This window comes from Carcharhinus amblyrhynchos, chromosome 25 (assembly GCF_965287045.1).
Source record: "Carcharhinus amblyrhynchos chromosome 25, sCarAmb.v2.hapA, whole genome shotgun sequence".
Taxonomy (NCBI): Eukaryota; Metazoa; Chordata; class Chondrichthyes; order Carcharhiniformes; family Carcharhinidae; genus Carcharhinus; species Carcharhinus amblyrhynchos.
The window spans coordinates 8,311,351-8,324,144 of record NC_137348.1 but is presented as its reverse complement, the minus strand read 5'-3'; the positions used below and the strand labels follow the sequence as shown (position 1 = coordinate 8,324,144).

The window sequence follows — 12,794 nt, the reverse complement described above, 5'->3', positions numbered from 1 at the left end:
CTTCAAGTTACAAACATGCACAGTGATTCAACCTTCCTATATCCTTTGCCTGTCATTTTTAATAAAATTCTAATTATGCCATTTGCAAAAAGAGGGCAGTACAGTGGTTAGCACTGCTGCCTCACTGCGCCAGGGACCCGGGTTCAATTCTGGACTTGGATCACTGTCTGTGCGGAGTCTGCACATTCTCCCTGTGTCTGCGTGGGTTTCCTCCGGGCGCTCCGGCTTCCTCCACAGTCCAAAAGATGTGCAACTCAGGTTGATCGGCCATGCTAAATTGCCCCTTAGCATCAGGGGGACTAGCTAGGCAAATACATAGGGTAATGGGGATAGGGCCTGGGTGGGATTGTGGTCGTTGCAAACCCAATGGGCCAAATGGCTTCCTTCTGCACTGTATGATTTTATGATTCTCCTTTGCTGAAATCATAAACTAGGCCATAGTGGATTGTCCACCAATCATACACAGAGCCCAACTTTCCTTCTAAATGATGTCAGGAAAGCAGAGGGGGGCTTTAGATGAGCTATGTTTGTATTGTTAAATATTAGAAATAAGGTATAGAGTTAACTGGGTTTCATTTAGTGTTTCTGTGTAAGAAGAGTAAAACTCCAATTTATGTCAGGCAAAGGTGTTTGCACGTGTGAGGGTTTTGGTCAATTCAAAATGTGTTGAAAGGGTTAATGACATGTAAAGTAAACACATTTGAAGAAGGAAAGAGATGTTGCTTAGCAACCAGAGGCCTCTTTAGGGTAGAAAAACATCTTGCCATTGTGTTTAGCTGAATTCATAGCAGGTGGTAACAGAAAGGTGAGAGAAGGTGATAAGGAGGGTGTGCAGCTCTCAGCTTTGCTAGAAGAAAAGCCATTCAGTCGCGTAATGGTTAAGAAAGCCAGTGACAGAAATCTAAAGAACAGTTGGTTAAGGAAACACGTTTGAAGAAGGAAAGAGATATTGCTTAGAAACCAGAGGCCTCTTTAGGATAGGAAAACATCTTGTGATTGTGTTTAGCTGAATTCATAGCAGGTGGTAACAGGAAGATGAGAGAAGATGACAAGGAGGGTGTGCAGCTCTCAGCTTTGCTAGAAGAAAAACCATTCAGTCGAGTAATGGTTAAGGAAACTAGAGAAATGAAGAAAAGATTTCAAGAAGCCAGAAAGTTAAAAGGAAAAGAGGAAATAGAACTAGAACATAGTAGTGTTCTGTGAAGACAGACAAAGTTACCGAGTGAGAAACCAGAAAGATATCTGAAATGTTTCTAAGGTTTGTGATATCTTACCACAGCCAGTGAAAGGTTGCTTGAAATAATCATGCAGCAAACAGTAGCTGGATCCTGGGGTTTGTGAAAAAACATTTTAAGGAAAAGGAATTTTTAAAGGAAAGCTGGAAAACCTGGAGGCAGATCCTTGTTAAAACAGTGGAGAGGAAGTTTTGTTTGAAAGAATAGTTGGATTCTTGATGAAAAGAGCTGATGGAAAGCATTGTTTGAAAGAAGATTTTAAAACGTCATATTTTTGAGAGTGGGATTTGGAAATACTCACGTGACAATCATCTGAGGGGATTCCAAGAAGAAATCCATGAAAAATCAATTCAATGGCATTTGCCATCTGGATTCAGAGTGGGGTGCTATCCTTTAAATCAATGAACATTTGTGAAGATAAGGGGGAATGAAGGAGTATCATATTAAAATCAAACATTTCATGTTTAATAAATAATAATTTTCTTGTTGTTAAAATACTAATTCGCAATTCTGTGACACTGTTCTCCATTGTTTTTTTAGAAAGTAAAACTTTACAGTCTTCTGAGCTACGGTTCCATTCTGGGATCGTCTTGTCCAATAGTAATACCGGCTTGGATTGCAACAGTGAATAGCAAGTTGTCAACTGGATAGAATCATAGAATCCCTCCAGTGCAGAAAGAGGCCATTAGGCCCATTGAGACTGCACCAATAAAAATCTCACTCAGGCCCTATTTCTGTAACCCCACTAATCCCTCTGACACTAAGGTGTAATTTAGCATAGCCAATCTACTTAACCTGCACATCTTTGGACTATGGGAGGAAACTGGAGCACTTAGAGGAAACCCACGCAGACACGGGAAGAATGTGCAAACTCCGCACAGAGGCCAGAATTGAACCCAGGTCTCTGGCGCTGTGAGGCAGCAATGCTAACCACTGTGCAACCGTGCCGCCCAATAATTACCGTCCATTTTATCCCCCCGCCAAGTTTTCCAATTCTGTGAAAAATAATAGAGGAAAATATCAAGGAAAGTTTCTGATTAATTCGGGTTGTGTGGACTGACTGTTTTACTGTTTGTGTCCAGGTATATGAAAGGATACCCTCCCAATTCTCCCTACATCGGAAGTTCTCCAACACTCTGCCACCTTTTACCCGTGAAGGCTCCCTTCTGCTGTCTGAGGTTAGACAAGGTAAGGGACTCGCTGCCTCAATAAGTGCCCAAATGACAAAGATGATTCTGTGCAGGCAAGCCACAAAAAGACATAGGCTGGAATTCTCCGGGGTCGCACGCCATCGCTACCAGCAAGTAAGGAGAGTTTGGCGCTCAGCCAAAGCTCCATTCACTGCAGCGGGACTGGAAAATCCCAGCCACGGCGAAGTTGGAGAATCCCAGCCACAAACTACAGCAGCTCAATTGGAGAGTAGCACGACAGCATTTGCACTCTGGAGATATCATCAGTGACACACCCTCCAGGATTAAAGTTTATAAAGTTTATTTTATTAGTGTCACAAGTAGGTTTACATTAACATTGCAATGAAGTTACTGTGAAAATCCCTAGTTGCTACATTCCGGCGTCTCTTCGGGTACACTGAGGGAAAATTTAGCACGGCTAATGCACCTAACATGCACATTTATGGACTGTGGGAGGAAACAGGAACAACCGGAGTAAACCCACGCAGACACGGGGAAGACATGCAGACTCCATACAAAAGCGACCCAAGTTGGGAATTGAACCCAGGTCCTGGTGCTGTGAGGCAGCAGAGCCAACCACTATGCCACCATGCCACCCAATAATGATGATTCGTAACTTTTTAGGATGATTCCTATTTCTCGATCCAGGCGTAACAGCCTCTTATTCAGAACGAGTTAGTAATTCTGTGTCTTTGTTATATGAAAGTTGTATGCCTTTCTGTCTGTTCACCTCTCTGCCAAACCCAAACACGATATGGAGGTGCCGGCGTTGGACTGGGGTAAACACAGTAAGAAGTCTCACAACACCAAGTTAAAGTCCAACAGGTTTATTTGGTAGCAAAAGCCACTAGCTTTCAGGGTTTGCCCCTTCATCAGTTGAGTGGGGAGTTCTGATCACAAACAGAGCATATAAAGGCACACACAGTTTACAGAATACTGATTAGAATGCGAGTCTTTACAGCTAATCAAGTAAATGTTCTAATCACAAGCACTAAGTGCACTAAGTTAAATTTATATTTGTTTCCATAGCTTGAGGGGTGCCACTCCCCATCAAGCATAGCTGACCAGGGATCTCTCTGCTCTTACCGCCAGCCATTGGCGCATTTGGAAGGATTTTGCACGTGGTCACTCAACCTGTGTGGCCACGTTATGAACACACCTTCTTTGGCCGCCAAGTCCTGGGGTAGGACTCGAACCCAAAGCTTCTGGCTCAGAGACAGGATGTTTCGCACTGTGCCACAAGACCTCCATAGGCTATGAGGGAGGGATAAATAAACACTTGCGTAGCCAGTGAAGCTCACATCCCATGAACAAATTAAAAAATGAAAGGTACAAGATGTTGGGAGTGCCCAGAATTTGGGTCTTTCTTTCTTGCTATTTGCCTTTTCCCTCTGTAAGAAGCAAGTTTTTTTGAGGGACCCAGGTTTGATTCCCAGCTTGGGTCGCTGTCTGTGCGGAGTTTGCACGTTCTCCCTGTGTCTGCATGGGTTTCCTCCAGGTGTTCCAGTTGTCTCCCAAAGACAAGCTTCAATTCCCAACTTGGGTCACTTTTGTATGGAGTCTGCATGTCTTCCCCGTGTCTGCGTGGGTTTACTCCGGTTGTTCCTGTTTCCTCCCACAGCCCATTAGGGTGCATTGGCTGTGCTAAATTCTCCCTCAGTGTACCCGGACAGGCACTGGAGATTTTCATGGTAACTTCATTGCAGTGTTAATGTCAGTCTACTTGTGATTAATAATGCGAGTGAGTGGATAGTTTTTCAACCAAAGTGGTGTCCCGTGTACATTTGTTATTAATTTCTTTTGGAAACCATTCAAAAGAATCAGAGGTGTCACAAAGAAACGTTCTCTGAAATCAAGAACATCCAACATGCGCAAATGAGTAATTTTTAGTGAGGAATTGTGTGACAATCATTGATATCGCAGATGGTGAAACTGACTGTCCTGATTGTGACAATGTTGCGGAGGAGGTGTCACTGCAAGTTACAGACTGCTGCTTGGATAGACACTGCAACAAAAAAGCACGCACGCTTTGAATGCAAACTTCGCAAAATACATCTTCCTCATTTCAAAAGAGAACTTCAAATCATAGAAAAACTACAGCACAAACAGGCTCTTCGGTCCACAAGTTGCGCCAATCTTATCTCTACCTACTAGGCTTACCTATAACCCCCAATCCTATTAAGTCCCATGTACTCATCCAGAAGACTCTTGGGCGGACTTTTCCCATCCAGCCCTCTACGGGAATTATAGTGGGTGGGGTACAATTCAGGCAAAAATCCATTGATCTCAGGCAAGCAGAAAATCCCACCCTTTGTGTTTAGTTAGTACCTTTCAGATTATCCCAAAGTGCTTTAAAACCAGCGGTGAAACTGGGCTTGAAAATGGTGCTGTGAGATTTATTTTGTATCTTTTCTTATTCATTTGTGGGACATGGGCATCGCTGGCTGGCCAGCACTTATTGTCCATCCCTAGTCTGCTATTGGAGGGCAGTTGAGAGTCAACCACATTGCTGTGGTTCTGGAGTCACATGTAGGCCAGACCAGGCAAGGATGGCAGATTTCCTTCTCTGAAGGACATTAGTGAACCAGATGGGTTTTTCTGACAATGGTTTCATGGTCATCAGTAGATTCTTAATTCCAGATTTTTTTTATTGAATTCAAATTCCACCAGCTGCTGTGGTGGGAATCGAACCCACGACCCCAGAACATTAGCTAAATTTCCAGATTAATAATCTAGTGATAGTACCACGAGGCCATCGCCTCCCCGTCTGGAGGGTAGAGGCGCCTTAGTTTAACATTTCATCCACAACATACTTCCCATCTTATTTCCCATTTCATTTGCTTCTGTTGTGTGATATTAGCCACGCAGACCTATTAAAAGTCCGATGATAAGTTGTGCTTGGAACCTGCCTCACTTGCTTCATTGTTCCGTTAAGGGTTGTAGACACAACAGCTTTGAAGATGCAAAGGCCTATGGCTTCAAGAATAAGCTGATCATTGTGTCTGTGGAGACAGCGGGCAATGGGCTGTACAATTTCATAGTCCCACTGCGGGCGTACTACAGGTCCAGGAAAGAACTCAACCCCATTGTGTTGTTGCTCGATAACCCGTGAGTGCACTTTCATTCATCTATTCCCAGTTGCGCGCGTGTACTTGAGAATGTCAACCCTTCGACAGAACTGTACACAAGGACTGATGAAAAGAATAAAGGAGGCTCTTTATTTGAAGATAAGGCTGTGTGCAAATAGGGGCAAATTTTCCCGTTTACCCACCGCAGCAATTGGAACGGGCGAGGGGCGGACATCCATTGACCTCGAGCGGGATTTTCTGGGTGAGCTGGAAAATCCCACCCTTAGATTTACTGGGACACTAAGTAAGGTCCATCTGACCTCTATTGCTGATGCTTGCAGACTGACTGGGCATCATGGGGCAAGGGCATTACATCCTGTTTCGAGATCGCAATGATTGATAGAACTTTAAGAAATGCTCCCTCAAAGGTGCATGCACTTCACATCAGTACGGCTGCTGGGTAACCTGTGAGTGCACTTCCATTGATTTATTTTCAGGGAGGGAGTGCAGACGAGGTCCAGAGCATCCCGCTCTCTCCCTGGTTCAATCCCTGGAGTGGCCGAGGAATGGCCAGTTCGGGGGCAACTTTCACCCACCCTCAATTTTTAAGGCCAGCAAGAGGCCAGTGGGGGAGAGTCTGGCAGATCAAATCCCATTTCCTTAAGGTTCATGCTGAAAAAACATTGGTGAGGCCACATCTGGAGTATTGTGGGCAGTTTAGGTGTCTTTATCTGAGGAAGGATGTCCTTGCTATAGAGGGAGCACAGTGAAAGTTTACCAGGCTGATTCCTGGGATGGCAGGTCTGTTGTATGAGGAGAGACTAAGCCGGTTAGGATTATGTTCACTGGAGTTTAGAAGAGTGAGAGGGGATCTCATAAAATTCCAACAGGGTTAGACAGGGTAGATTTAGAAAGAATGTTTCCCTATGTATGGGGGTAGTCCAGAACTAGGGGTCATAGTTTGAGAATATGGGGGCAAACCTTTTAGAACTGAGGTGAGGAGAGATTTCTTCACTCAGAGGATGGTGAATCTGTTGAATTCACTTCCACAGAAAGTAGTTGAAATCAAAATGTTGTGATTTCAAGAAATTAGATATTGCGCTTGGGGTGAAGGAGATCAAGCGATATGGTGGGGATTGGAAGGTGATCAGGATATTGAATTTGATTATCAGCCATGATCAAAATGAATGAAGGAGCAGACTTGAAGGGCCGAATGGCCTATTCCTGCTTCTAGTTTCCATGTTTCCATTTCCTGCTGCCAGTGATTTTCCTGTTGAACCTCATCCTCCACTGTCTCCGCCTTGGTTTTGAGAATTAAATGTGTTGATCGCGGCTCATGATCACAATTGCACAGATCCCCAAAAGTGTTCTAAATTAATGAATAGAATGCTTTGATGCAACAGCTTTATATAAATTGTGATGTGTTTTACAGGCCAGACAACCACTTCCTTGAAGCAATCTGCTGCTTCCCAATGGTTTATTTCATGGTGGGGTGCATTGACAAGTAAGTATCAAAGCATTGTCTCAATCAAAAGGTTGTGTGATGAAGCTGGTATTTATTTGGTTCCATCCTCCAGACGTGAAAGCAGCAGAGTCCCCAGTGTGCTTTGCCATGTTGTAGTTAGATGCAGGTTTCATTTTAAAAGTTTACAGTTTAAAAGTTTATTTATTAGAGTCGCGAGTAGGCTTATATTAGCACTGCAATAAAGTTACTGTAAAGATCCCCAAGTCGTCACACTCCAGTGCCTGTTCGGCTACACAGAGGGAGAATTTAGCATGGACAATTCACCCAACTAGCCTGTCTTTCAGACTGTGGGAGAAAACCGGAGCACCCGAAGGAAGCCCAGGCAGACACAGGGAGAATGTGCAGACTCCACACAGACAGTGACCAAAGTCAGGAATTGAACCCAAGTCCTTAGCACTGAGCGCTGTGTCACCGTGCTGCCCCTAGATTGAGAATCCATAACTCAGTATGTTGATTACCACCATATTAGTGAACCAGAGTCCCCACCATGCAGAAGGAGGCCATTTGGCCCATCAGGTCTGCACTGACCCTCTGACAGAGTATTTTACCCAGGCCCTTTCCCCCTGTCCCATCCCAGTAACCCCACACATTTACCATGGCTAATACCCCTAAACTACACTTTTTGATACACTCAGGGACAATTTAACATGGCCAATGCACATCTTTGGACTGTGGGAGGAGACCGGAGCACCTGGAGGAAACCCATGCAGATACGGGGAGAATATGCAAACCCCACACAGACAGTGACCCAAGCCGGGAATTGAACCCGGGTCCCTGGCGCTGTGAGGCAACAGTGCTAACCAGTGTGCCACCCTGTCACCCGCTGTTGGTTACTCTGGAAGAAGTGTGTTTTTTTGCACTGTACGTTAGCACATTTTGACTCTTGATGTCTATCTCTTTGTTTCCTTGGGCATATCCCTCAGTCTGGATAATCTCCTGCAGTGTGGGATTATTTATGCTGACAACCTGGTAGTTGTGGACAAAGAGAGTACAATGAGTGCCGAGGAAGATTACATGGCTGATGCAAAGACCATTGTTAACGTCCAAACAATGTTCAGGTAAGAATATTTCTGCCCACGTCACATAACTGCAGATGAGTTGCTGGCCAACTCTCAATTAAATCAACTGCTCTCTCATTGTGTATAAACATGGATCTACATTTAAATAGCAGCTTCTATCATCTCTGGATGTCTCAGAAGTACATCACAGCTGTGATAGCCTCCAGGGCAGGGGAATCCCTGAATGATCTCCTGGTAGGATTTATAGAGTAAGATTTCTGATTAATTATCTTACCAGGTGGAACTCGCATTCTGAGTCCCACAGGGAAGTCAATTAGGGATTCCCCATGTAAGTCCTGGGGGTTATCACTGCAGCTAAGGAAGTACTTCTGAAAGTGTAGTCACTGGTGTAATGTACAGTGAAATCCTTATTATCCAGCATGTGCAGGGAATGAGTGTTGCCAGTTATTCAAAATGATGGAGTTTTTTTTTTCATTCATTTGTGGGACCTGGGTGTCGCTGGCTGGCCAGCATTTATTGCCCATCCCTAGTTGCCCCTAGAGGGCAGTTGAGAGTCTAGAGTTACATGCAGGCCAGACCAAATAAGGATAGCAGATTTCCTTCCCTTAAGGGCATTAATGAACCAGATGGGTTTCTCTGACAATCAACAATCATGGTCGTGAGTAGTTTCTTAATTTTTATTGAATTCAAATTCCAACATCTGCCATGGTGGGATTCGAACCTGGATCCCCAGAATATTTCTGGATGAATTGTCTAGTGAAGATACACTAGGCCATTGCCTCCGTGGCTTATGGGGAGATCCATTTACTGATGGAATAGACCATAATACTTATAGCAAGAACTACTATGCAAGGATTCAGGAAATGAAAAAAAATTATTCTCTTTACTCCTAATCTGCAACAGTGCACTAAAAGATAATTAAAGTATAAAATAGTTCGGTGTACAGGTGTGGTTCCGGGTAACTTTGTAAAGTGAGGATTTGTATTAGAGGGCCATCAGAATGCACAAAATTTACCGTAGTAACATAATAGCAATGGAACTGGAAAATTGATAGCAAATAGTGATGATTGAGAGTAAATTGCAAGATTCCACAATTGGCAATGTGATTGTGGTATGGTTACCAGTTTTTAGCAACGTTGATTGAGGAGTGAATAAAAGAAGTTAAAGTTTATTTATTTGCCACAAGTAGGCTTACATTAACACTGCAATGAAGTTACTGTGAAAATCCCCGAGGCGCCACACTCTGGCGTCTGTTTGGGGACACTGAGGGAGAATTTAGCATGGCCAATGCACCTAACCAGCATGTCTTTCGGACTATGGGAGGAAACCTGAGCATCCAGAGAAAACCCACGCAGGCACGGGGAGAACATACAGACTCCGCATAGAGAGTGACCCAAGCTGGGAATTGAACCTCGAGCTGTGAGGCTGCAGTGCTAACCACAGTGCCACCATGCCACCCAATATTGGCCAGGGTCCCAGAGAAAACTCCTTCAAATTAATGCCATTGGATTGTTCACATCCATTTGAGATAGGGCCTCAGTTTTCCAGTACCTCTCTGACAGCGCAGCATTCCCTGAGGAATGCCTTGAAGTGCCAGTCTAGCATTTTGTGTTTAAGTTTCATGAGTGTCTTTTATTCTTTCACGGACTATGTACCTCACTGGCAGGGCGAGGCAATTTGCTGCCCATCCCTAATTACCCTGGAACACAGTGCCTTGCTGGGCCAATTCAGAGAGCATTTTAAGAGTCAACCACATTGCTGTGACTCTGGAGTCACATGTAGGCCAGACCAGGTAAGGATGGCAGATTTCCTTCCCTAAAGGAGATTAGCGAACCAAATAGTTTCATGATCACCATTACTGAGGCTAACTTCATATTCCAGATTTTATTACTTGAATTTAAATTCTACCAGCTTCTATGGTGGGAGTTTAACCCATTGATATTATTAAACTACAAAGGGTGCAGAAAAGACTAACTAGGATGCCACCGGGACTTGATGGTTTGAGTGATAAGGAGAAGCTGGATAGACTGAAACTTTTTCTCCTGGATCATAGGAGGCTTAGGGGTGATCTTATAGAGGACTACAAAATAATGAGGGGCACAGATCAGCTAGATAGTCGACATCTTTTCCCAAAGGTAGGGGAGTTTACAACTAGAGGGCATAGGTTTAAGGTGAGAGGGGAGAGACACAAAAGTGTGCAGAAGGGCAAACTTTCACACAGAAGATGTTGTGTCTGGAACAAGCTGCCAGAAGTAGTAGTGGAAGCGGGTACAATTTTGTCTTTTGAAAAACATTGAGACAGTTACATGGGTAATATAGGTATAGAGGGATATGGGCCAAACATGGACAACTGGGGCCAGCTTAGTGGTTAAAAAAAAATGGGCAACATGGACAAGTTGGGCCGAGGGGCTTGTTTCCATGCTGTAAATCTCTACGATTTTCTCATTCCATGTCCCCAAATCATTTACCTGAGCCTCTGGATCACTATTCCAGTAATGTTACCACTCTACCTCCCTCATTGTCGGGACTTGATTCACCAGCCCTGTGACTCAGAGACAAGAGGGCTACCAACTGAGAGCTGGCTGACACACAGAGAACTGAAACAGGGGTTTATGCTGCCTTATTCTCATCCAGTGAACCATACAGCAAAATGTTCATTTGATACGGACAAGATCTGGCTCAGCAGTGAAGTCAAGTGTCCAGGTTCACATTGGAAGAATGTGATTAACTCTTGGATGACATTAGTGGAATGGGGCGTGGATCAGTGATCGTCTTATCCCCATTGCCAGGCAGTGTTTTGTAAAAGGGCAAAATATCAGGAAGAAAATACAAAGAATAACTGCCAATTGTCTTTGGATGTCAGCCCAGTGAAAACCCTTAACTTTCCATATCATAGAATCCCTACAGTGCAGAAGGGGGCCATTCAGCCCATTGAGTCTGCACTGACGCTGTGACAGAGCATTTTACACAGACCCTCCCTCTGCCCTATTCCTATAATCCCACACATTTACCCTGGTTAATCCACCTAACCCACACACCTTGAGATACTAAGGAGGAATCATAGTCAGTTGATTTGATTTGATTTCATAGAATCTGGACAATGCAGAAGGAGGCCATTCAGCCCATCAAGTTTGCACAGGCCACAATCCCACCCAGACCCTACCCCCCGTAGCTCCAAGTATTTACTCTGCTAGTCCCCCTGACACCACGGGGCAATTTAGCATGGCCATTCCAACTAATCCACACATCTTTGGGCTGTGGGAGAAAACGGAGCACCCGGAGGAAACCTGCATAGACACAAGAAGAATGTCTGTCAATGACCCAAGGCCGGTATTGAACCCAGTTCCCTGGCGCTCTGAGGCGGCAGTGCTAACCACTGTGCCTCTGTGAGATACTTTCCTGATAGCCAGTGTGAATGGCCCTCACTTCATGCAGGGGAAATAATAGACAAAAGTTGCAAGATGCTAGCATTCTGAAATAAAATCATACAAAGATGGAAAGACGTAGCAAGATGTAGGTAGAAAGAAAATAATGGCCGGAATTCTCCGCCCACGCCCGCAGCTGGGATTCTCCAGTCCCGCTGTATAGAACAGAGTTCTGACTGAGCGCCAGATTTTCCATTCTCGCTGGCAGCAGCAGCAGGACAAACGAGACTGGAAAATCCTGGCCGATGACACAGGTTGGCGTCCCAGCCTGATGCTGATGTTGCTGGACTGGTTTGGAAATTTCTGGAACTTTCTGTTCCATTCTTGAATCACAGTGCCATTGGTTCTGGACAGTAAGTTCCAGATAAGCAGATCATTTGATTGCCAAATGCAAAAATTAATGTTATTGTCTGCGAAAGAAGCAAGAAATATTAAACTCTATATTGCTTATAGGACAGCAATGTATTCATTATGTAATGGTGCAAGCAGCAGTGGTCTCCATGGTAATGGATATCCAGTGTCTGCTCTGTCGTTAGTGATTTATTTTTCAGTGCCAGTTATTCACATCTCATCACGTTAATTATTTTCATTGGGTCAAAGGATAATGACGGGGTAGAGGGATGGCGGGGGTCATAAAGATAAGTAAACATTCCGTGGGCAGCACGGTGGCACAGTGGTTAGCACTGCTGCTGCACAGCGCCAGGGACCCAGGTTCGATTCCCGGCTTGAGTCATTGTTTGTGCGGAGTCTGCACTTTCTCCCCATATCTGCTTGGGTTTCCAGGTGTTCCAGGTTCCTCCCACAGCCTGAAAAATGTGCTGGTTAGGAGCATTGGTCATGCTAAATTCTCCATCAGTGTTCCCAGTGCCATATGTGGTGACTAGGGGATTTTCACAATAACTTCATTGCAGTGTGAATGTAAGCCTACTTGTGACATCAATTTAAAAAAAGCATTCGGCAACATAAAAATCATAGAAATCCTACAGTGTAGAAGGAGGCCATTCAGCCCATCGAGTCTGCACCAACAACAGCCCTATCCACGTCACCCTGCATTTTTACGCTGCTATCCCTCTAATCTAAGCATCCCGGACCACTGAGGGGCAATTTTAGCACGGCCAATCAACCTAACCCGCACATTTGGATTGTGGGAGGAAACCGGAGCGCCCGGAGGAAACCCACGCAGACACAGGGAGAACGTGCAAACTCTGCACAGACAGTGACCCGAGCCAGGAATTGAACCCAGGTCCCTGGAGCTGTGAGGCAGCAGTGCTAACCACTGTGCTACCGTGCCATCCCGACATCGTGGAGGATTTGCACCTCAATTCCATTTTG

General features: G+C 44.7%; 1 protein-coding gene across 3 annotated transcripts in view; it reads left to right on the top strand.

Annotated features, from left to right (window-relative positions):
- The window catches only part of kcnt1b (potassium sodium-activated channel subfamily T member 1b), a 443,838-nt gene that overhangs the window by 391,876 nt on the left and 39,168 nt on the right, over positions 1–12,794 (top strand). For all 3 annotated transcript variants that reach the window (XM_080212543.1, XM_080212545.1, XM_080212546.1), the window contains 4 exons: positions 2,318–2,423; positions 5,361–5,533; positions 6,926–6,997; positions 7,942–8,076. In XM_080212543.1, the coding sequence (XP_080068669.1) occupies positions 2,318–2,423; positions 5,361–5,533; positions 6,926–6,997; positions 7,942–8,076 (486 nt within the window). The remainder of the gene's footprint in view (positions 1–2,317; positions 2,424–5,360; positions 5,534–6,925; positions 6,998–7,941; positions 8,077–12,794) is intronic.